The 22632-nt window shown below is 39.9% G+C and overlaps 1 protein-coding gene across 1 annotated transcript in view; it reads left to right on the forward strand.

The window, feature by feature from the left end:
• intu (inturned planar cell polarity protein) overlaps positions 1–22632 on the forward strand; it is a 25735-nt gene continuing 3103 nt past the window's right edge. The window contains exons 1-10 of the mRNA XM_038270302.1: positions 1–157; positions 2365–2963; positions 4667–4752; positions 11228–11443; positions 14537–14655; positions 16784–16873; positions 20881–20958; positions 21089–21272; positions 21473–21526; positions 21688–21750. Coding sequence (XP_038126230.1) covers positions 78–157; positions 2365–2963; positions 4667–4752; positions 11228–11443; positions 14537–14655; positions 16784–16873; positions 20881–20958; positions 21089–21272; positions 21473–21526; positions 21688–21750 — 1569 coding nt within the window. The 5' untranslated portion in view covers positions 1–77. The remainder of the gene's footprint in view (positions 158–2364; positions 2964–4666; positions 4753–11227; positions 11444–14536; positions 14656–16783; positions 16874–20880; positions 20959–21088; positions 21273–21472; positions 21527–21687; positions 21751–22632) is intronic.

Below are 22632 nucleotides of genomic sequence, written 5' to 3' on the forward strand. Positions count from 1 at the left end.
TATATATATATATAATTACGAATAACTTTTTTATTTTATTTACTGATAAAATTACTTTAAAACATGAAACCCGGAGGATGTTCAATCACATAGATGGAAATTCCTTCTCAAATAACTTGGAGGACTTTGATTCAATCCGCACTGTTCTACTTTACAGGTGAGTCGGGTCTTTTCAAGAATCTTATGACGTCATATTTACATCTTTGAATCTATTTCATGAACCCGATTCAGTGCTTCTGTTTGCGAGCCGCGGCACTTTGCCAGATCTGAACTGAATGCTGTGCTTTTTTTTAATAATCTCGTGGCTGAAACGAGTTGCTTTTCTAATAAATCAACATCTGCATTTTACACCTAGAACTCGCTGGCTTTTCTGTATTTTATTTGAGGTGCTTATGTCCGGGTGCTTCTTGGAAATGTGGCTCTTTTTTAGTTCCAGTTATTTACAGAGTTGAGAAACAAGCGTTAACTACCAAAAAAAAACTTAAAATAAAAAAAAAAGCTAAATAATATATATTTTTATAGCGGTACCGACAATAATATATTCAACAAACCTAAATTACAAAAACAGCACTTATTTATTTCCAAGTTAATCCATCTGGATTCATATTGAGCAGCTTAAAACTAACTGGCGAGGCGATGCTTCTGTGTTGTTAGGGGCAACGGCAACATTCCACCAATCAGAAAGGGCGCTATCTTGTCACGTGACGCACCGCTATATCAAACATGGCGAAAAGCTCGTAGCCTTTTTTCCTTATTTACCTAGAAACAAATAATTAGAATAAATGTTTGGTCCGGTTTTTTTCCAGTTTACGCACGGATAGGAGGGTTTTAGAACCCAATGGCTTCTCTGAGCCCGGAGGTTTGTTCTGAAAACCCACCCTGGAGATCTCAGAAGGCAAACGAAGATGGAAACAGTGAATCCACATTATCGAGTTACAGCAGCTCCGACTATGACGAGTAAGGAAACTGCTTTGAGTCGATTGAAGCAAAAAAGGTTACATCGATGGTATTATGCTGCGTTAGATTACTTAAACCCTGGAAAATATGTTTTCTGGATTAGAAGTCCCTGTAAACCCAGAAAAGCCTAAGTTTTGTAAAGCTTGACTGTAACTTCATCTGTGCCTCTACTGAGAATTTGGTTAAATAAACATGTTTAAGTGACCCAGTCAAATACCAGGCATGAAGTATATTGGGAATATGTTCCAAAACTTAAAAATTGCATCTAAACTGACCTCACGGGGGCGGAGCTAGATGGTGGGCCAGGGGTGACCATGGCCACCCTTAGCCAATCATCATCACTCCTACCATTTTATCCCTCTAATACAGATGGTGGCAACAGTCAGAACTACATTTTGAGTTACATGGGGTAAAGAGGAAAATTTGTCTCTGCAAGTCATATAGGAGTATTCAGTGAAATCATAGTTAACTATTTTAATAGACATGTATTAAATAACCAATTTATGTAGATATTAGTACTTGTAAATATAAATTTTTGGCAGAATGATTATTGATAAAAGTAGGTAAGTAATGACAAAGGAAAAGAATTCAAACCTGAAAGAATTGTATCCACTATACCTTTTATCTAGAAAGCACGGATGTTTAAATATACTCGTATTTGTTAGCAAAGGCTGTAGGAAAGAATATTTTGTCTTTATTTTGAAAATATGGATGTTTTGCTCATTCATTTTCCTGTTGGAACAGTATAGACTGACCCTGAGGTTCTGGCGCCTATCTACTTTCGGCCCCCCCTCAGTGTACAGTGGTTATTGCCTGGCCACCCTTTTAAAAATGTTCTGGCTACGCCTCTGCCTCAATATAAAGATGTTGAAGTGGTTTGGATAGCTTCACTCCTCCTAACAGTGGGACATGCCTGCAAAATTTCCAAAGGGAGATATCAGGAAGTGCCTCATCAGAGTATGGTTACATTAGTAAAATTATTTTTTTCAGTCCCCTGGTTTAATGGAGTTTAAATGATAGTATGACATGGATAATTTTTTTTTATATTAATAGTATATGTGGAAAAAAAAGAATTTCAGTAATAGAAAAACAGCCTTGAATGAATAAATACTGTCTGAAATCCTACTTTATTTGATCAATTGTGTTCAAAACTGACATAAGTTGCAAATAACGGTATGTGGTCATTAGGAGGAGTAAGAAAGACGGATGGCTACAGATACAGAGACTATTGTCTGTGGAGTTGTTAATGGTTTTTCACTAATCTCACTAAGTCTAAAACAACTTAAGTCGTAACTCTTAATAGCTGTCATCGTCTGCTGTTCAAATCTTGGAAACGGAAGTAGTGACTCCATGTTTTCTACCAGGGTTTGTGTTCATCCTGTCTTGTGATGCTCTGCTTTGTCTTAGTGACCTGGAACCAGAATGGCTGGATGACATTCAGAAGAACGGGGAACTTTTCTACCTGGAGCTAAGTGAGGGAGAGGAAGAGGCGGCGTTGGCCCGTGTTGCAACCAACCAGTGTTTATCCACCAACCACGTCCGCTTCAGTGAAAAGGAGGCAGAGGTCATCACAGAACAGACTAACACAGAGAGACGCGGCTCGCGGAGGAAAGGCGAGCCTGCGCTCAAAAAGCTTGCTAGGATCCTGGGGAGGAAACGGCGTTCCTCTCAGAGGAAAGGAGGGAAGGATGGCAGTAGAGGCAAATCAACTTCATCACCTCCAGCTTCCATCCTAAAGAATCAGCCAGGCCAGCAACAGGGTGTGACTGTTCACCAGCGACGACTGAAGGAAGTGTGTGTCTATTTAAACCCTAAACGCCTGGCGAGTTCGCCAACACCACTGTGTGACAGAGGAGGACTGCTGGAAGCACTCCTGGGGGTGGTACATCGTCCTGCCTGGACTGAAGTTCAGAAAGACCAGAGCGCTGTCCAACAGGAGGGTAGACTGACTGTCCAAGGGTTAATACCAAACAGTCCAGCTATAAAATGCGGTCAGATATTAATTGGTAAGACCATCCTTCCTTAAGTTATCTTTAAAATGCTGGTAAAGGTTCTCAGTCATCCAGTTCATAGTCATTCGAAAAAAAACGATGTTTCTCTTCCCATCCAGGAAGCTTTTTCAATTGAAAATGTCAGGAATAGGTTGAGTTTGAGGTTTTATACAGTAGCCCAGCACAGGAGAGTGAAGGAGAGTGGAGGACCTTGTCTATTCAGCCTGTGTGACAATCCCCTTTAACGACCAGCTTTCAGACACTTTGATGGGTATGGGATATTGCAGTCTAACAGAGGGTCCACCCATTTGGAATGGGTGTTGATCCAAATCACCAGTTTGAATCCTCAGCTCAGTTTGACGCTCAGACGATCCTTTCAGGGGGAGAAGGTCCAAAACTTCCAGTTTGCAGGATGACTTCCTGCCGAGAGGCAAAGACAAAAACAACAAGGTTAGGCTCAGGTTGACAAAAACTCAGTTTGACTCAGCAAAACTCAGCTTGGCTAGAGTACCCAAAACTGTCAACCACTCTGGCGTCGAGGTACAGGCCGTCAGCAGCTTAAGAAAACTCCAGTAATGAGGCAACCATCCGCAGGGGTGAGAGAAGGCCAACGAGAACCAGGCGCCACCTGCTGGCGGGAAAACAAACAAAAACACAACCTACACAAACTGGATTCCTAACATAATCGACTTGCAAAATAACCGTTAGCTGCAGCCCCAATTCAGACCAACGCATCTAATAGTATACTTAAAATGAGTTTTTATGTAAAAATGTGGAAAAATAAAGAAATTTCCAATACCTTTGTAAGGCTCTGGAAGCTGAGTTTTTGTACTGTATTTTCTAGCCTATAAGGTGCACTTAAAAGCCTTTAATTTCCTCTAAAAACAAAAGTGCTCCTTATAATCCGGAGCACCTTAAACATCACTTTATTCTGCTTGTGCTAACTGACCTCAAAGCGATTAAGGCACACAGCGCTCTGTCAAAATGTTCTGTTGTGACTTTGGTAAACTACAAAGCCACAGCGCTCTCTGTATTAAGGCTTACATACTGCGCTCCACTGTAATTTACAGTGTGTGTATAAGGATCCCAAAATGGCACCTGTCAAGAGACACGCTTACAACGCAGACTTCAAACTCAAGGCAGTCACTCCAGCAGTAGAACACGGGAATAGAGAAGCTGAGAGAGAATCCAACATTGAAGAATTGATGGTATTAAAGTGGAAGCAAGAGGACGACCTTTGCCTTATATATAAAAAACATTCATTTACAATTCGCCTATAGTGCAGAAAATACAGTATAAGTTGTGTGCAGAATGATTAACAACAAATTATGACTCATATGGTTATTATAGCTTTATACAGTGTTTTGTCTAAATAGATATCATAGGGAATATAACCGACACCCGTTGCTTTTCATTTCCTAGTTCAAGCAACACGTTTAAATCATTAGAGGAGCTAAATAAAGATGAGAAGCATGTAAAGTTGTTTAACCTTTCCTCGTTGGATTCAGGAAAATAAAGAAACGTCACTAAAATGTTTCTAAACCCATTCATAGGGGGAGAAATGGACACTTTCAGATATTTTTAGAAAGGCAAGAATAGAAAATGTTTATTAATTTACTTGATCTCCCAATGCTATCTCTAATAGGTTGTTTTTGTAGAGAGGTACCAGAACCATCTTAAGTAGACTAAAGGCTTGTTCTTTTTTAAACTCTTTCTAGGCGATGTGCTTCTAGCAGTGGACGACGTTGATGTGACTTCTGAAAACATCGAGAGGGTTCTGTCCTGCATCCCGGGACCAACACAGGTCAGTGTGTTCCTATTTCTAAACCCTCTTATGACCAGGCACCCATTTAGTGCCAACATTTACTTGATTAGTTATAGTGCTGCAACTAACGATTATTTTGCAAATCAATTAATCTGTTGATTATTTTTTGGATTAATCAAATAATAATCGGATAGCCAAAGGTTCCTTAAAGAAGATTTATGCGAAATCTTATTTAAGGAAGATTTTTTTACGGAATTAACCCAGGTGAAACTAAAACTTTTCTACTTAAGGAGTTCTGGATAGAGCACTTAATTTAGTAATAAATTAATTATGTCATGGATTAATTGTTTTAGCCCTAATTAGTTATTATTTAAGGGGTTTTGCTTCTCTAAAACACTTTTACATACGCTGGCTGCTTTTTAAATTTTTTCCTTTTGCTTCAGTATTTCAGAAGGCCACGAATATGCTATAAAAGCAGACAGAAGAGTGGTTAAACAGATTCAGTAACCGAAAAAAGAAAAACCTTTTGACTGTTTCCAAAAGAAACAAAACAAAAAAAAAGTCCTGATTCTTCTTCTGAGCATTTTTTCCCCCCAAACAACAAACCATCAATAAACAGGAATTTGCAAATGACAGACCGTTTGCAGCGCTGAAGGCGAAAGCACGTTGGGTCGGCCGGACCGCTGCGTGACAATTCTGGCGCCAAAGGAAATTGTTGCGGGACTGGAGGCTCGGCTGATTAGAAGATGGAAGTCGGAAACCAAATTACATGCAGGGGAGGATTTTATGGAAAAATAGCACACTTCCCTGGGCAGAGGAATGCGTTTCAGACTTGAAATAGGGTTGCATTGCTGACAGAAGGATATTTATTTTTTAACTTAGCGTGAGTTTGATGTTGGGTGGTTTTTCTGTGCGGCGGCCGTCCCAGATGGAAGAGACAGAGCTTATTATGTCAGGAGGGATGAATATTAGCATTAAAGTCAGTCCACTGTACCATTTTCTAACCCTAACTACAGTGTCTCCAGTGTGTGTGTGTCCATCGGCGGATGGTCGGTAAATGACTGACATCAACAGGCTGGAATTTCACTGAAAGCACACTCAGGTCCAACCACAGCCTTATAATTTATGATGAAGGAAAGTGCTGCAGTTTGCCCGTTCAGGCTTTTCCCTTGGTGTTTTCCTACCTCCGTTTTACTCTGATGCAACTTGGGTCAGTTTCACTCGCATCATTTACAGATCCCAAATAATTAAAGGCATAGGTCCAGTTAAATCCTGTTAGCAGTAATCCGAACTCCTCTCTTGGACGGGTTATTTAATCAGAATAATAAGTGGAAACGCTTCATCACAGGATGATTCAGTGTTGCCCACTGCTTCTGTAATAACAGTCTTCCAGTAAAAGTGGCTAAAATAGCTGGCAGCAGTGATGTAGGGGCCTGTCGGAGGGGCCAGTGGCCTGTGGTTAGAGCTGACAGGCTCTGCACAGACTGTTGGATTAGAAAAATATAGCTTCCACATCTCTGACACAGTAATTTGATCCTGTTTTTTTTTTTTTTTAAACATCATATTTGGTCAGTGCACTCAAAGAGATGAATATTCAGGCTTAAGACGTGTTTACGGCTTTTATTTCATATCTCAACACCCAAACAGTGCTCACATTAAACCTTAAATTCTAGATTCCATGGACAGTCTAGAATTTAATTTTATAATAACCGAGGTTTGGAAAAAGTATGGAAAAAGAAAATAAATCATGGAAAATCCAGACTTTTTTCCAGACTTTGTATCAGATCCCACTACATCCATTCATCCTGTCCAGAAAAGTATGGAATTTAAACACAAACATGTTTTTAAAGCTCTTTGTTAGATAATTTCTCAGAAGAAAACAAAAACAGAGAAACATGAAATCTGTTTCTAAAACTTTTAGTAAAAATAAAAAAGGTTTGTTCCTACATGCTACAAAGCTGTGTTTTGTTTTCAACGTCTTAAAATGACCGATTACCAAATAGCAGCAAAGCAAGCAAAGGCCTTTAACGTTTTTTAAAAATATTTAGAAAGTCACCACAATGTGTGTTTGTTGTAATTCTATACTCCTCAGTCTGTTTCCAATCTGATTGCTCACATAAATGCTACCTGCCGATCTGCATCATTGTGTTCCTTTTGCGATTATTGTGTAAAGCCTGTTTGAGTGGTCAGTATGACCAGAAAAGCTCTATATTAATCAGTCTATTTACCAAACAACACTGAAGCATGCAGAGTGAGGAGAGGTCCACCACTGACTCACTAAGACTTTTTCATGCTATTTTTTTTTCTTTTTTTTTATCGTCATTTTTCCTCTCACTGAGTCGCCAGTCTGTGTTAAAATGTAATTTAACCAATGGAGGATTTGGATTTGGACACACACACACAATTAAAGTGGAAAACTCTCTACAGTGTGATCCAACATTCATATAATAAGGCTCAGCATCGTGTGTGGTCTCCATTGGCCTGTGTGACCTCCCTAGAATGCTTGGGCATTCTCCTGATGAGGTGGCTGATGGTCTACTGAGGGATCTCCTCCCACATCTCGACTACAGCATCCGTGAACTCCTAGACCGCCTGTGGTGCAATGTGCCGTTGGTGGATGGATTGAGACATGATGTCCCAGATGTGCTGAATGGGATTCAGGTCTGAGGAACAGGTGGACCAGTCCACAGCTTTAGTGCCTTCACCATGCAGGAAATGCTGACACACTCCAGCCACATGAGGTCTAGCAATGTCCTGCATTAGGAGGAACCCAGAGCCAAGCCCACTAGCATATGAGCTTCCAATATCAGCCTGATCCTGAATGTGGAGAAGATGAAGGGGATCATTGTCAACTTCAGGAAGAACCAGCCTAACAACGCTCCACTGCTCATCAACTGCTCAGCTGTAGAAATGGTCAGCAGCACCAAGTTTCTTCTGGTCATCACAGACAACCTTACCTGGACTGTAAACGCCACCTCGCTGGTCAAAAGGGCACAAAAGTGCATGTGCTTCCTGCGGAGAATGAGTAGAGCCCACCTGCCCCCAACCATCCTCACCACCTTCTACAGAAGCACCTTAGAGAGCGTTCTGACCAGCTGTCTCACTGTGTGGTGTGGAGGCTGCAGCTTCTCAGACTGGAATAAAGTGGGAAAAGTGGTGAGAACAGCAGAGGGAATCATCGGGGCTCCTCTTCCCTCCATTAAAGACATTTCATCCCAGCGCTGCGTGTCCCGAGCCCGTAACATCAGCAATGACCCCTCACACCCCCACCATGGACTGCTCTCCCTTCACAACATTCGATGCAGGTTCAGCAATAGCTTCTTCCCAACTGCAATCAGACAGCGGAACTGTTGGAAAAAAAGCTCTAAATCATGTCTCAAACTCTGCATCACACTGATAACACCAAGACAAAATACTGCAAAATTGTAACATATATATTAATGCTCTGAACTTCAATATAAAGGTATTCTTTGCACCATGTTTTGTTCTCTTTCACTGACTTTATAGAATGGAAATGTTATGAAAGGTGTACAAAATAAAATGATGTTTTGTTTATACTCTGTGTATACAAACTGACAATAAAAGTTGTCTAAGTCTATCTCTAGTCTAAGTCACATGGGACCTGAGGATCATGTCTTGCTACCTGATAGCAGCCATGCTACCTGTGGTGAGCACATCGAAAGAAATGCCACCCCACACCATTACTGACCCACTGCCAAACCGATCATAATGGTCAGAGCTGGTCAGTCTGCTCATGAAAGGCCTCCACACAGCATGATGCTGCCATTACTGTGTTCTACTGTGGAAGTGGCTCATCAACAGTGAGGGGTTTAGTTTTTTCTTCACATATGTTATTTTTCTGGCATTCCCAAGTATTTTAACCCTTTATAGGGCGCTCACTTAAAGGAGTAGTACACCCAAAACATGATTAGCCTTCATTTTCTACTCACCCCCATGCTGAACAACACTCTGGAGTACTTTTTTGATATCTCAAATGCATCTGGAGATCTGGGAGGCTTCTTGCTGTCTGCTGACATTCAAATAATGGAGGTCTATGGCGCCCGAGACAGAAAGGTCCATAAAAGTCCACAAAAAACGTGTCAATATTCCTCCATACTGCTCGTCCAATGTATTCCAAGTGTCCTGAGTGGGTAGCATCCAGAATTTACTCGAAACGAAGTAATTTAGAATGTTTTTACAGCATAAACAGTAGTGTATAGGATTTCCTGAAAGCGCGCGCCGGCGCGTTCATGACGCTACGGAAGCCGGCAGACCAACTTTATTTATTTTTTATTTTATTTATTTGTTTATTTGACAGGGACAGTACAATTAAACATTGCAACCAAACAGGTGGCCAATGTCCAAGTACATAAGGCTTGTAGCCATGGGCTAATTTGCAGCCTTCGTCCCTGGTTAGGCTTTTAAAAGGTGTTAGCATTAAGGGGGAGGGAGGTTAATAACGACACACAAATGCATAAAAACACACAACAACAAAAAAAACTAAAAAACAAGAGAAGTTAAAACAAAAATGTACAGTACAAGCCAGTTTAGTGCTCACACTCTTGTTTGTCTTTGAGCCATTTTTTCAATCTCGTGGAGAAAAGTCGAATATCAGTCTGTGACTTAAGCTCCAGAGGCAAAGAGTTCCAGAGATGTGATGCTTTCACTGAGAAGGCGGACTGACCCATAGATGTCCGACATCTTTTAATCCTGCAGTTCCCCATAGCTCCAGCTCTTGTCCTGATTCCTTCATTTGCATACTTTAAAACAAATTTACAGATTACCTCAGGGGCAAGACCATTAAGGCATTTGAAAATAGCTTTTAAAAATTAGAAATTTATAAAATTTTCCAACGTCATCATATTGTGTTTTTTAGTAATTTTGCAGTGATGCCACTTCACCGGTTTTTGATCGAATATTTTTACTGCTTGCTTGTGAAGTGAGAGTAAAGGTTTTAAAACAGACTTTGTGGCCTGGGCCCAAACGATGGCGCAATAAGACATATGGGATAAAATCATTGCATGTAAATATACTTGTGCAGCTTGATTTGATACATATGGTCGAATCATTCGAAAACAGTTTATATTTGTCTTTATAGTTTTTGTCATTTTCTTAATATGGGCATTTAATGGGCGAGTTCATGACGCTACGGGAACCGCGGCAGACCAAACCAGATGAAAGTGCGCATTCAGCGTCTGCTCTGCCAATAATGCAAGCGTAGAAGAAGAAATGTGCTGTTTACCTGTGCAAAGAAAGAAACAACGAAAGAAAAATGTCTGAGGACTTCAGTGTTGAGGAAGAGCATGAGTTCTTTGCCGAGCTGAATGCGCACTTTCATCTGGTTTGGTCTGCCGCGGTTTCCGTAGCGTCATGAACTCGCCGGCGCGCGCTTTCAGGAAATCCTATACACTACTGTTTATGCTCTAAAAACATTCTAAATGACTTCGTTTCGAGTAAATTCTGGATGCTACCCACTCAGGACACTTGGAATACATTGGACGAGCAGTATGGAGGAATATTGACACGTTTTTTGTGGACTTTTATGGACCTTTCTGTCTCGGTCACCATAGACCTCCATTATTTGAATGTCAGCAGACAGCAAGAAGTCTCCCAGATCTCCAGATGCATTTGAGATATCAAAAAAGTACTCCAGAGTGTTGTTCAGCATAGGGGTGAGTAGAAAATGAAGGCTATCCATGTTTTGGGTGTACTATTCCTTTAAATGCTTTGAAAAGCAAAATATCAAGCCAGTAGTGTTACTGGAATCCAGGACATGACCTTATTACCTTTGTAACATTCAAAAAATATGGATATTTTGATGGTAAAAATTTCTGTCAATGTAATAACAAGAAACGCCAACTTACCCGAATATATTAATAAAAATAAGAAATTCATGAAAAACACTGAGAGTGAAAGGAACACTTTTTTTGTACAACCCAACCTTAGAGGCATTAATGCTGATACTGAAACATTTTTTACTTTATAAACCTAATATTACTGTTAACTAGGCTTATTAACTTGTTAACTTTACTTTTTAACTTTTCAATTAGCTTGTTACCTTTTTTCTTGACTTGTTAACTTGCTTTTTTTTTTCCGACTTAATTTACAGTAGGTAATATATAACTAATTGGTCAAATGCCAAAATAAGATGTACAGCAACGTAGCAGTATCTTTGCTGAATGGCTGGATATAGATCTTGTGCTTCTAGACCTCACTCAGGGAAGGATGGGACTCCATTTATAAGGGGTATGCAAGGGATCAAAAACGGTAACTTGCCCTATAAATGGTTAATTAGATTAATTAGACACATCAACATTAACTGAAATTTTTAGATATATCTGAAGCACCTAAGAGGTTTAACTGTTAGATGCAATAACTAATACCTAGATCTGCTTTCTTTTACACTCTATGTTATTATCTATTTCTACTGGTCCCATATATTTCCCTTAATGATTATTATCTTTAGTCTCCTTGTTTACCTAATTCTATATATGGTCCTCTTCCCTTCCTTCAGGTGAAGCTAACGTTGGAGACGGTGGATTTAGTAGATAAAGGGGGTCCCAGCGACCCCTCTACAGCCCATATGATGAAGACCTCTCCACCTGCGAGCCAGCTGGTGCGTTTGTTGTGGGGGGAGGACATGGCTGAGCTCCAGATGGCCATAGGAGACATCCCCCATATTGTCATGTACCTCTCACTGAAACTAGACTCAGCATCTCTGCAGGAGGAGGTCAGTTCATGCACCACCAGTGGTAGGAAGTGTTACACATAAAGCTCCTTTTTAAAGCACATATTTTATACACAGGAGCATGAAACTGTCAGGCTGTTCCTCCTGTGGTTTATAGACTGGTTTTAATTCTTCATTTAATGTAAAAGAAAATGATAGAACATCTGGAAAAGAACAGTTTTATTTGTATTAAGCTCTTTTATGACAATATATACATTAAGTTTCCAAATAGGAATGGAGTTTTTGGCTGAAGTAAGTAGAAACTGGAATGTTTCATATCCCTATAAACCTAAAAGTTTCCAGCCTTCATACAGGGGGTCTGTTCACAGTACGAATATGTGTGTAGTTGAGATGTTTTGCAGATCAGGATACCTATGGTATAAACGACATAACAGATAGAGAGGGACCACTTTTCTTCAGGTAATTTTCATTTGTAGCAATGCAACTTTGGTGTCACAACCAAATCATCTTTATTTATTGTAGCAAAATCAGAACTACTGATTATCCGAAGTGTGTGCCAGTAAATTAAACCCATGCAAATAAAAGGGCTGGTAAATGCGTGACTGCAGCTGTAGAATTAAACATGGGCTCTTTTGTTAAAGCAAACTTGGAAGTTGTCAAGTGGAAGCAGGTTGCTGCACAGAGCTGTGGATATTTTAAGGAAACTCTGAAAAGATTTAAGCCCTGCATGCAATAGATGCTGAGAGTGGACAGACTCGGAGTGGGCCAGGTTATTATGTCCAACAATTAGAAATGAAACCACATTTGCAGAGTGAATAGAAGAAAGGGGCTGTGTCTGCTCAAACACTGGAGCTTAAAGACTTTTCCATCCACTAGGAAAGTAAATTCTAGGAGAAATTAGATCATTATTGTGGCTCTTAGCAATCCTTATAAACCTCCATTAGTACTTAACACAGACCGCTTTAATTAGCCTCGCTCTCAGAGAGCGGATCCTGGTAATTGACTGTTAAGAACAAAAGTTGTAAAAGAAATCACAGCATCAAAAGCAAATTCCTCCAGATCGCTTCTGGAAACTGCCGTTCTGGACGACCTCCAGGGCGTCTATCTGCGAGTTGGAGTGGGGGGGAAAAAGTCACGATTAGTTCGGCTTCTTGCAGCAAATGATCTGTGATTTGAAGCTGTCAGCCGCACTCTGTGGAGCCTTAATCCAATCTGTTTTGGATCAGAGCGTAACAGCAATGAGAGATCTCTCTTTTTATCAGAACGCAGTCGCTGCAGAGTCCATCGTAAGTCAGGACACAGATTGCTGGCTGCAAACTGCTGCTGTGAAGAGCCCCTCTGACAGTGTAATTACATGTTCTTTGTGGTGCACTGATTTCAGTCCAATGGTCCTCTACTGTTCTCCTGCTCCCCCCTCTGTAACTCTGCAAGCCAGATTCTTTTATTTATCTTGACCTAAACTACAGTTAGCGAAGGAGAGCAGTGCTTGTTTTCTAAATGACGGTGTTGTTCACTAACCCTCTAAACCGTGACTTTGATTCTTTGGTCTCATGATTGCAGGGTGGTAGAATACGAGATGTTCAGCAGCGGCTGCAGTTTGGAGTTCTGGTTCTGGAGCGACACGTTTATACGAGCTCTAACGCTTCAGTAGCCTCCCGGCGTGCATTCCTGACTTAATGGTCAATATCTTTTGTGGGTCTTTTGCTACGGTTGCAAAAGATTTAGTTCATTCAGGGTTTTCAGTCCCCACACCCACCATTCATTCCTTGAATTCCCACAAACCAACTGGAATACTAATAAACCAGCTATTCTCTGAATTTGTCAACAAAGATGAAAAACGTCTCTCAAAAGTATTGACACCCCTTGAATGGTTTGACATTCTGTCTCCTAAGAGCCAGAATGTTGTAAATTATAATTATAAAATTATGTTCAATTATTAACTCTAGATGCATAATAAACCTTTTCAATACACTACACTTTAGTTGAGTTTCTCATTTCAGATGCTTATATTTTCCTGTTTGGTAGGGAAGAAACATGAAAAAACTCTGGCTTCTGCTCACAGTCCAAAAACATGACTGTTAGGGTAAATGGCTTCTCTAGATTCTCCTTAGGTGTGAGTGTGTGCGTGAATGGTGTTTTGTCTAGTGTGTCTCTGTGTTACCCTGTCCAGGGTGTACCCCGCCCTTCGCCTGGAGACAGCTGGAGCCCCAGCACCCCTCGTTACCCCAGCAGGGATAAAGCGTGACAGAAAATGGATGGATGGAAACAAGAAAAGATTGGGTTCAAAGTTCCCACTGAACTCATAATCAACTAGCTGAAGCAAAGCTTTCTACAAGATTTCTACAAAATAATATAATAAACCGAAAGGTGTTTGTACGCTCAAACAGAAGTTCTTTATAGTTGTGACAAATTAAAATATGCAATTTCTAATCAGATGGTTAACATACAGACTTTTAAGTGATCAAAACATAAAATATTTTACTTCATATTACTTAACATTTCATATTTTACTCATGTATCACTGATTACATTTCTTGACAGGTGCAATTATTTAACTGCTGGGCAAATCATTTTACCTCCTTTCTCTTTAATTCTGTGTTTTTATCTATTTTTTTATTCCATTTTATTAAGTGAAAAGAGCTGAATTCACGCGCAGGCCAGACCTTTCAGCTTTTCAAGTTTCACTTTTTTATTTTTCTGACTGCATTCTGCTGTTCTGTCGAATAAATTCCCATGAAGATGCTTTAAAGTTAATATTTTTAACATTATATCATTAAAAAAAGGGTCTCAACACAGTGAAAATAAGTCGATTTTTTTTTCCTCAGCAACGGAAATTCAAACTTTCATTTCTTCTGTTCATCTTCAGATATATTTTTTTTATTCCAGAGAGATGTGTTGGTTAGATTGAACCCAGCCAAGCCTTGCTGAAGTATCTTAAACATCCAGTCGTTTGTACATCCAGAGTTTGACACCAAGCAGATGTTTAGAGAGTCGAATTTCCAAAAACACATTATTATGTTCCTTTTTTTTGTTCGACTAACCAGAGATGTTACTCTAAGCCTCATATGTAATTCTCAGAACACACAGCAGTGTTTTACCACGAGTGTTTCTAAACTAAGCCGTCCATCTCATTAGGAGGAAATCCTATACCAGTATCCGACGTCTGAAGCGTCCAGCCAGCTGAAAGGAGTCAGAGGCATCTTCCTTACTCTGTGTGACATGCTGGAGAACGTCACAGGCGGCCAGATCATCAGGTGATAAAGCAAAAAAAGATTTTAAAGTCAAGTTGTAATCCTCACTACCCACCACTACTTGGTAAAGTTTCTGTTGATTTGAAAGGCTCAGCTGAGGCTCTTTAAACTGTCTTCTGATCAAACATCACAATACTTAACTCTTGATGATTAGAGGTAGGGGTGCACCGATTTATTGGCCTCAATGTCCTTCATTTTGGGAGATCAATGATTTGTCGATATTTAGATATGAAATCGATCTTCTCCACCGATCTTACCTACTTCTGCAAAGATCTTAAAATCACACACTTTCAATGCTCTAAACCTTGATTTATACTTGAGGGCCCCTTGTTTCAGACGCCCTGATTACTGTCTTTCAGCAATATAACTTTGAAATATTACAGGTGTCTTATAACCTTTATAATATCTGATGGTGTCACTTTTTAAATCAAAATCTATACCATGTAGGTACCAGATCTGCTCGGGAGGTCAGATCTGCTCAGGGCGCCGCCCCTGCTTATGACGTCAACATATGGCAACTCCACTCGGACAAACCGTATTGCACCCGTTTCTTAAGGATCGAATCTCTTTTGGATTTTCAACATATTATTACCTATATATGCTATTATTTTACATTTCATTGGCGATCTAAAGTAGCCGAAAGTAGAAAACAATAATTGTCAGTTATTGAAGGAAAGTACTGCCTTCTAAGAAAGACTGAACTCTTCCTTTTAACAAGGTGACACAAAAAGTCTCTGTTTATTTTTATTCTTTTTATTAAGATCTGAGGGCAAGAAGGACAAATGGAACATCCTAAAAAATGACTTTGATAGAGATTTTAGACGAAGAAAACAACAGTTATTCTACTCGTAGAAAACAAACGCTTGCTATTGATACGAATTCAAAAGTAGTGTAGTTTAATATAACTATCTGAACAAGCTAAAAGAGGCTAACCTGTTAGCTACTGAGCACCGCTACCCAGCTCTCCCCCTTTATACTACAATCTTGCAGTTACTTTGTTTACCATAAACAGATTTTTTTTCAGTTTTGTTATCGATCAGGTAACACTTCATCGGTGATTAGACACGCTAACAGATGCTGAGTGATGTTATTATCGTTGTCTGGGCAACCACTATGTTTTACATCACAGTGGCTGGCAACGTTCAGCCAATCATGATGCACTGGCATGCACAGAACCCGATCTGGTACCTACAGCGGTCAAATCGGCATCTGGCTTTTTAAAGATTGGTAATCAATGATCGACCAGAAACCTGCAATCGGTGCGCCCCTACTTAGAGGTGAGCATTTTAATGCTATGGTTTTACTCCATCCATTCAATTCAATTCAGTTTCAATTCAGTTTATTTATATAGCGCCAAATTCACAACACATGTCATGTCAAGGCACTTTACAGTTCAACCAGATCATACAGTCAAATTGAGGGTGTTGAGAGTGAAAAATGTGTTTTAGGAGTTTATGGTTCATTGCAGGCTTTGGTCTTTGTGATTCATAGGTTCTTGCACTTCTCAACCTATTTCATTTAATCTGAGGATAACAGCTTGAGTGAGATGGTTGAATCTTGAAGATAAAAGGTTGTTTCAAACAAAAGAACAACTCAAACCAGATCAGATCTTCCTTTAGGATGAATAAAGCAGGGTCATATTAAGATCCTGGTGTCTCGTTTTTTAAACCATTAAGCTCACCATCAGTTCTTAACAGTGAGGTCAGTGCCTGAACCCCCTGAACCAAGAACACTGATAAAAAAAAAGGCCTACCAAAGTTAACTTCGTGTTTTTTTTTTGTAACAAATGCTTTTGGAGGTTTATCTAGAAATTAGAGGATTTGTCTGAATATCAGTCGCATGAAACATAAGCATTTGCTCAGAGATCCTTTTCTTAAAAACTGCAGAAGCTAATTTTTTTACTTCAAATCTGTGTAGGAAATAAAAGCTGTTTAAACTAATTTCAGAAATTAGCGAGAAACGTGCTACCAGTGAGTGCATGAAATCTTCCTAACAGCACCTTAAATAGTTAGTTGCTAAGGTGTGTTTTGTTGGAGTTTTTTCTTCCAGAAGTTGATGAAATTTCTGCTGAGTTAATCCACTGGCCTTAGCATTCGCTTTTCTTTTTCCGTTCTCCTTTTCCCTCGCTCAGTTCGTCTCTGTTGCTCAGGAAACATCTGGTTCACGTTGGCTACTGGAAGGAGCACAATAACCTGCTGGTCGTCGGCCTTCCTGCTGAGAGGTAGAGGCCGGCAGCACAAAACAAACGCACCCATGCAACACACACATCTATCTGTAAGACCATTATTACACAAACAGAAGTTGTCTGTTGTTATTAAGAAAGAAAAAAAATTAGACTCAGATTCTTGTGTTTTTGTTGCTTAAAGTGCTTTAAAATATGTTTTTGTAGAAGGCAAGATTTAAGAGGGCAATCTGAAAAGCCCATCTGCTTTCTTCAGATGGGTTTTAAACATGTGCTTCTCTTTACCCTTGTATAGGAGGTATATGTATAAAAGAATAACACACAACTGTATTGAATTAGTAAAAAAATTAATCTATCTTGTTTTAGGTGACATTTACCATTTTATTTGCTAAATGAAGGGCATGCTTTCTTCTTTTTCAAATGCAGGGTTTTCTATAAGGTCAGATTACTTTCCTTTAAATATTTCAGGAACACCAGGGTGATGAGGTGACGGTTTAATACATTTTTGATAATTTTTCTACTTAATTTATTTTAAGGTGAAACCTCAAATATTCTGCTCCTTTTTATGCTTTCCCACCCTTGAGATTTCTTGTACTGGCCAGTATGGTTTCTGTAGCAGATCCCCACAGTGAAACCTTTCAGGACCCTAAAACCAATGCTTGTTACAAATGCAGTTTATCCAATTCAATTCAGTTTATTTCTATAGTGCCAATACATAAAAAATGTCATCACTTTACAGAGACAATTAAACTAGATAACACAGGCAAAATGATGAAAGGAAGTTTTCTATCTAAGGAAAACCAGTTGATTGAATCGACTCATTGACTCGAAGGCAATCCCTCACACCAGTCATGTTTGTAGCGACAATGGAGAGGAAAACTCCCATTAAACAGGAAGAAACCTCCAGCAGAACCGGACTCAGTGTGAGCGGCCATCTCCTGAGACCGACTGGGGTTCAAGGAGACAGAAGCAGACATACAAAAGACAAATGTAAAAGGCGGCCCCGTCTAGGAAACACACAGCCAGGCAGACGAGCTCTGAGCTAGCTCCCATGTCAGAGGATGAAAGAGAGCACATACAGCTACACTGATAAACAGGCCAAGCTCCAACATCTATAAACAAAGGTGTTGATGGCAGCAGCACAGCTGATCTTTCTCTCCAGGATGGTGTCACAGCCAAACAGGAAGAGATGAAGCTACTATAAGCAGAGAAAGTATAACGTTAGAGATTGAACTAATGAATTCTGCAGAGTGGGAGAATACAGATAGAATGAAGCAGAATGGTGAAAAGGGAGTCCCTATGTCCTCCGGCAGTCTAAGCCTATAGCAACATAAATATGAGATGCTCAGGATCCAGAGCTGGGAGGGAATTAATTGCATTGTGAGAAAGCCTGTTCACGGGCAAAATATCAGAACCAGTGACATAAAACCAGGTTATAGAAGAAGAACAATATTTTGTTGGGTCACATGGAGTAGTGAAGAGGCAGAGGTTCAGCCGCCTAGCTGCCTCTGAACATCAGGGCAGCTACAAAAACCTCACAGCCCTGAAGTAAAATTATCCCTGAATCAATCCATTGCAACATGGCATTGTTTGCATGGCCTAAAGCTCCCCGGTAATTAAATCACACAGACAAGCTCAAAATAAAACAAAATGCTGAGTTCTCCCCATATTTAGTGTTTCTGATGTCTAGAGATTTGACACGCCCAGAGTGTAGCTTCTTTGTTGAAACATAAGACCTTGTTTAAAATAACATATGGGAACTGGCTGAGATGTGAAACAAACATGTCCTGAGTGCACCCAGAAAGACCTTACTGTGGGAAGTGTTTATCCGCAGTGAAAAAAAAAAAAAAACAGCCCCACGGTGAGGTACGGGGGTGGCAGCATCATGATGAGTTTTTTTTTTCTATGCTCTGCAGCAGAAACCAGTGAAACATCTGAAGATTGGTGCTTGGTAATTATTAGTTACAAATTGTTATTTCAAACAGATAAGAATAAGGTTAGCTAAATCAATCTGAAAGTGTCTTTAATTAAAATATTGTTCTGGAGATGCCAGGTATGTCGCTTAGAAAATATGAGGGCAGGGATATACAGGTGCTGGTCATAAAATTAGAATATCATGAAAAAGTAGATTGATTTCAGTAATTCCATTTAAAAAGTGAAACTTGTATATTATATTCATACATTACATACAAACTCATATATTTCAGATGTTTATTTTGTTTAATTTTGATGATTACAAATGACAACAAATGAAAATCTCAAATTCATCATATCAGAAAATTAGAATATTACTGAAGACCAATAAAAACAAAGGATTTATAGAAATGTTGGCCAACTGAAAAGTATGAACATGAAAAGTATGAGCATGTACAGCACTCAGTATTTAGTTGGGCCTCCTTTGGCCTGTATTACTGCAGCAATGCGGCGTGGCATGGAGTCGATCAGTCTGTGGCACTGCTCAGGTGTTATGATAGCCCAGGTTGCTCTAATAGTGGCTTTTAGCTCTTCTGAATTGTTGGGTCTGGTGTATTGCATCTTCTTCTTCACAATACCCCATAGATTTTCTATGGGGTTAAGGTCAGGAGAGTTTGCTGGCCAATTAAGAACAGGGATACCATGGTCCTTCAACCAGGTACTGGTAGCTTTGGCACTGTGTGCAGGTGCCAAGTCCTGTTGGAAAATGAAATCTGCATCTCCAAAAAGTTGGTCAGCTGCAGGAAGCATGAAGTGCTCTAAAACTTCCTGGTATGTGGCTGCGTTGACCCTGGACCTCAGAAAACACAATGGACCAACACCAGCAGATGACATGGCACCCCAAACCATCACTGACTGTGGAAACTTTACACTGGACTTCAAGCAACGTGGATGAAGTGCCTCTCTTCTTTTCCTCCAGACTCTGGGACCTTGATTTCCAAAGGAAATGCAAAATTTACTTTCATCAGAGAACATGACTTTGGACCACTCACCAGCAGTCCAGTCCTGTTTCTCTTTAGCCCAGGCAAGACGCTTCTGACGCTGTCTGTGGTTCAAGAGTGGCTTGACACAAGGAATGCGACAGCAGAAACCCATGTCTTTCATACGTCTGTGTGTGGTGGTTCTTGAAGCACTCACTCCAGCTGCAGTCCACTCTTTGTGAATCTCCCCCACATTTTTGAATGGGTTTTGTTTCACAATCCTCTCCAGGGTGCGGTTATCTCTCTTGCTTGTACACTTTTTTCGACCACATCTTTTCCTTCCCTTCGCCTCTCTATTAATGTGCTTGGACACTGAGCTCTGTGAACAGCCAGCCTCTTTAGCGATGACCTTTTGTGTCTTGCCCTCCTTGTGCAAGGTGTCGATGGTCGTCTTTTGGACAACTGTCAAGTCAGCAGTCTTCCCCATGATTGTGTAGCCTATAGAACTAGACTGAAAGACCATTTAAAGGCTTTTGCAGGTGGTTTGAGTTAATTAGCTGATTAGAGTGTGGCACCAGGGGCCATCAATTTTGAACCTTTTCACAATATTCTAATTTTCTGATATGATGAATTTGAGATTTTCATTTGTTGTCATTTGTAATCATCAAAATTAAACAAAATAAACATCTGAAATATATGAGTTTGTATGTAATGTATGAATATAATATACAAGTTTCACTTTTTAAATGGAATTACTGAAATCAATCTACTTTTTCATGATATTCTAATTTTATGACCAGCACCTGTAAAGGTAACCAAGACGGCCTACAAAGCTGGTTTAACTCTTTCTCTGCATAAATGAGCCTAAAATCCAGTAAACTATTGTGAGAACTTTGCTATGCAAATACTAATGTGTGTAAACTTCTAATGCTCTTGTAAATCTTTAAATCATTTGATAATCCCAACTGACACAATAAGATTTAGTGTCAGAAAGTGAGAATAAAAAACATCTCTTTATAAAGTGTTTGTCAACATTTGGTTTCAACTGTACTTTTATTTTTTTCCGGTTGCTAACACTGACTTAGCGCGTTCTATAGCGAAGCTTTTGGTTCACACAGGTATGCATTTGACTTTCTCCTCGTCTCCTTGCAGGGTTCCTCTGCTATCTCTGCAGACGGTGGTTGGTGATGTGGTGCGGACGTTAAAACTGATGTACGGCTCCTTGGACAGGTCAGCTTCTCTACAATAACAAAATGTTGACAGCTGTCTTTTTTAAACTTCTGCTTCTTGGATCTTGGAATGTGGTCGCTCTCATTTAGCGTCGTACGTGCATTTGACATCCTGCATGTGTCTCCTGCAGCGCATTCTGTAAGGTGGACCACGCTCCCAGGTTGGACCATTTCTTCTGCTTGTTCTTCCAGCAGCTCATCCAGCCTTGGCGCCTGATGGAAGGCACCTCCCCCTTTTCGCCGGATGTGTCAGGGAGCCTCTTTCTGGATGGACTTCCGGCTGTCCAATGGCTCACTTTGCCGCCTGAAATAAAGGTTTGCTCATCTGAACACTCACACCTCAGGAGCCAAAGTGTCTGGTCCTTTTGTACTTTTGTGCAGCTTAGGGGCCCTCTTGTGTTCACTAATTGGAACGACAATTTAATTTAAATGAGTGAAATGATGGTGGAAACCGGGACCACACATGATGTATGGAAGTGTGTGCTGGTGATTTAATATTGCGTACTCCCTTTTAGATGGAGGTGGACACAGTTCTCTCTGATTTTGAGTCCTCTGACTTTGGAGAAATGGTGAGAATGGTTGAAATATTCCTCGGTATGAAACATTTTCCATAAAAATGTAAGAAATTTCTCCTTAAAAACACACATTAACTAATTACAGAACATCTAACATACTATAGTTACATTATTTTAAATGCTCTTTTACTCTCATTGTCCTCTCTTTTCTACAGTCCGAGGACTTCTTTGGCCTGCGGCGTCTTTATGTTATACTCGGCTCCTGTTTGTTCTATAAGGTAGGAATCAACGTCAAAACAAGCACAAACAAGCTTGCCTGCATTTTGCTGCATTTCCACAAACCAGCATCTACTTTCCTTACAGCGATCTGTAGATGATCCAGATGCAGATATGAAAGGTTGTTTACACCATGTGTATTTATAATGTTTGGATGTCTTCCTCTGCAACAACCACACCCCTGTGTTGTGCTGATGTTATATATCAGAGCAACATGACTGCAAATGGGAGCATTGGATAGAGTGATGTGAGCACATATGTTTGTAGGCCCACCATTTGCTGCAAGTAAACGCTACTGGTGTGTTTTGATCGGCCTCTTACAGCATCACATGTTTACAGACTGATGTTTTTTTAATGAAAGCTCAGGCTTGGTCGGATAAACAAAGACAGTCTGTGACTGATTTAGGGCTAAAACAATCACATTAATCGTGATTAATCTATTATTGAATTAATCGTCCACTCATTTAGTAATCAAGTAATCGTTAACTGGATTATAGAGACTCTAAAACATGCCTTGAGCTGAAAGAGCAACCATCTTAGAGCAGCAATTATAGAAAAATTGTAGAAAAAAAAATTGCCTGTCAATATGCTCTGTGTAGAACTCCTCAAGTTGAAAAGTGTTCTTTAAGAACCTCTTGCTATCAGATTGTCAATCAATTAAATGAAAAATATAATCAACAGATTGATCAATTTGCAAAATAACTGTTGGTTGCAGCCCTAGATTGATTCAAACCGATGCTCTGACTGATGGTTGGGTTTGTTGTTCTGGAATTTGGACCTTTAAGTATTTTGTAGACTTCTTCCCACAAAGCCTAATTTATAGAGTGCTGGGAACAGATTCTACCTGAGCTTTAAATCATTACATCTCCTCTAGTTATCAAGCA

Source organism: Cyprinodon tularosa, unplaced genomic scaffold, assembly GCF_016077235.1.
Source record: "Cyprinodon tularosa strain WSP-4 unplaced genomic scaffold, ASM1607723v1 ctg76, whole genome shotgun sequence".
Lineage (NCBI taxonomy): Eukaryota > Metazoa > Chordata > Actinopteri > Cyprinodontiformes > Cyprinodontidae > Cyprinodon > Cyprinodon tularosa.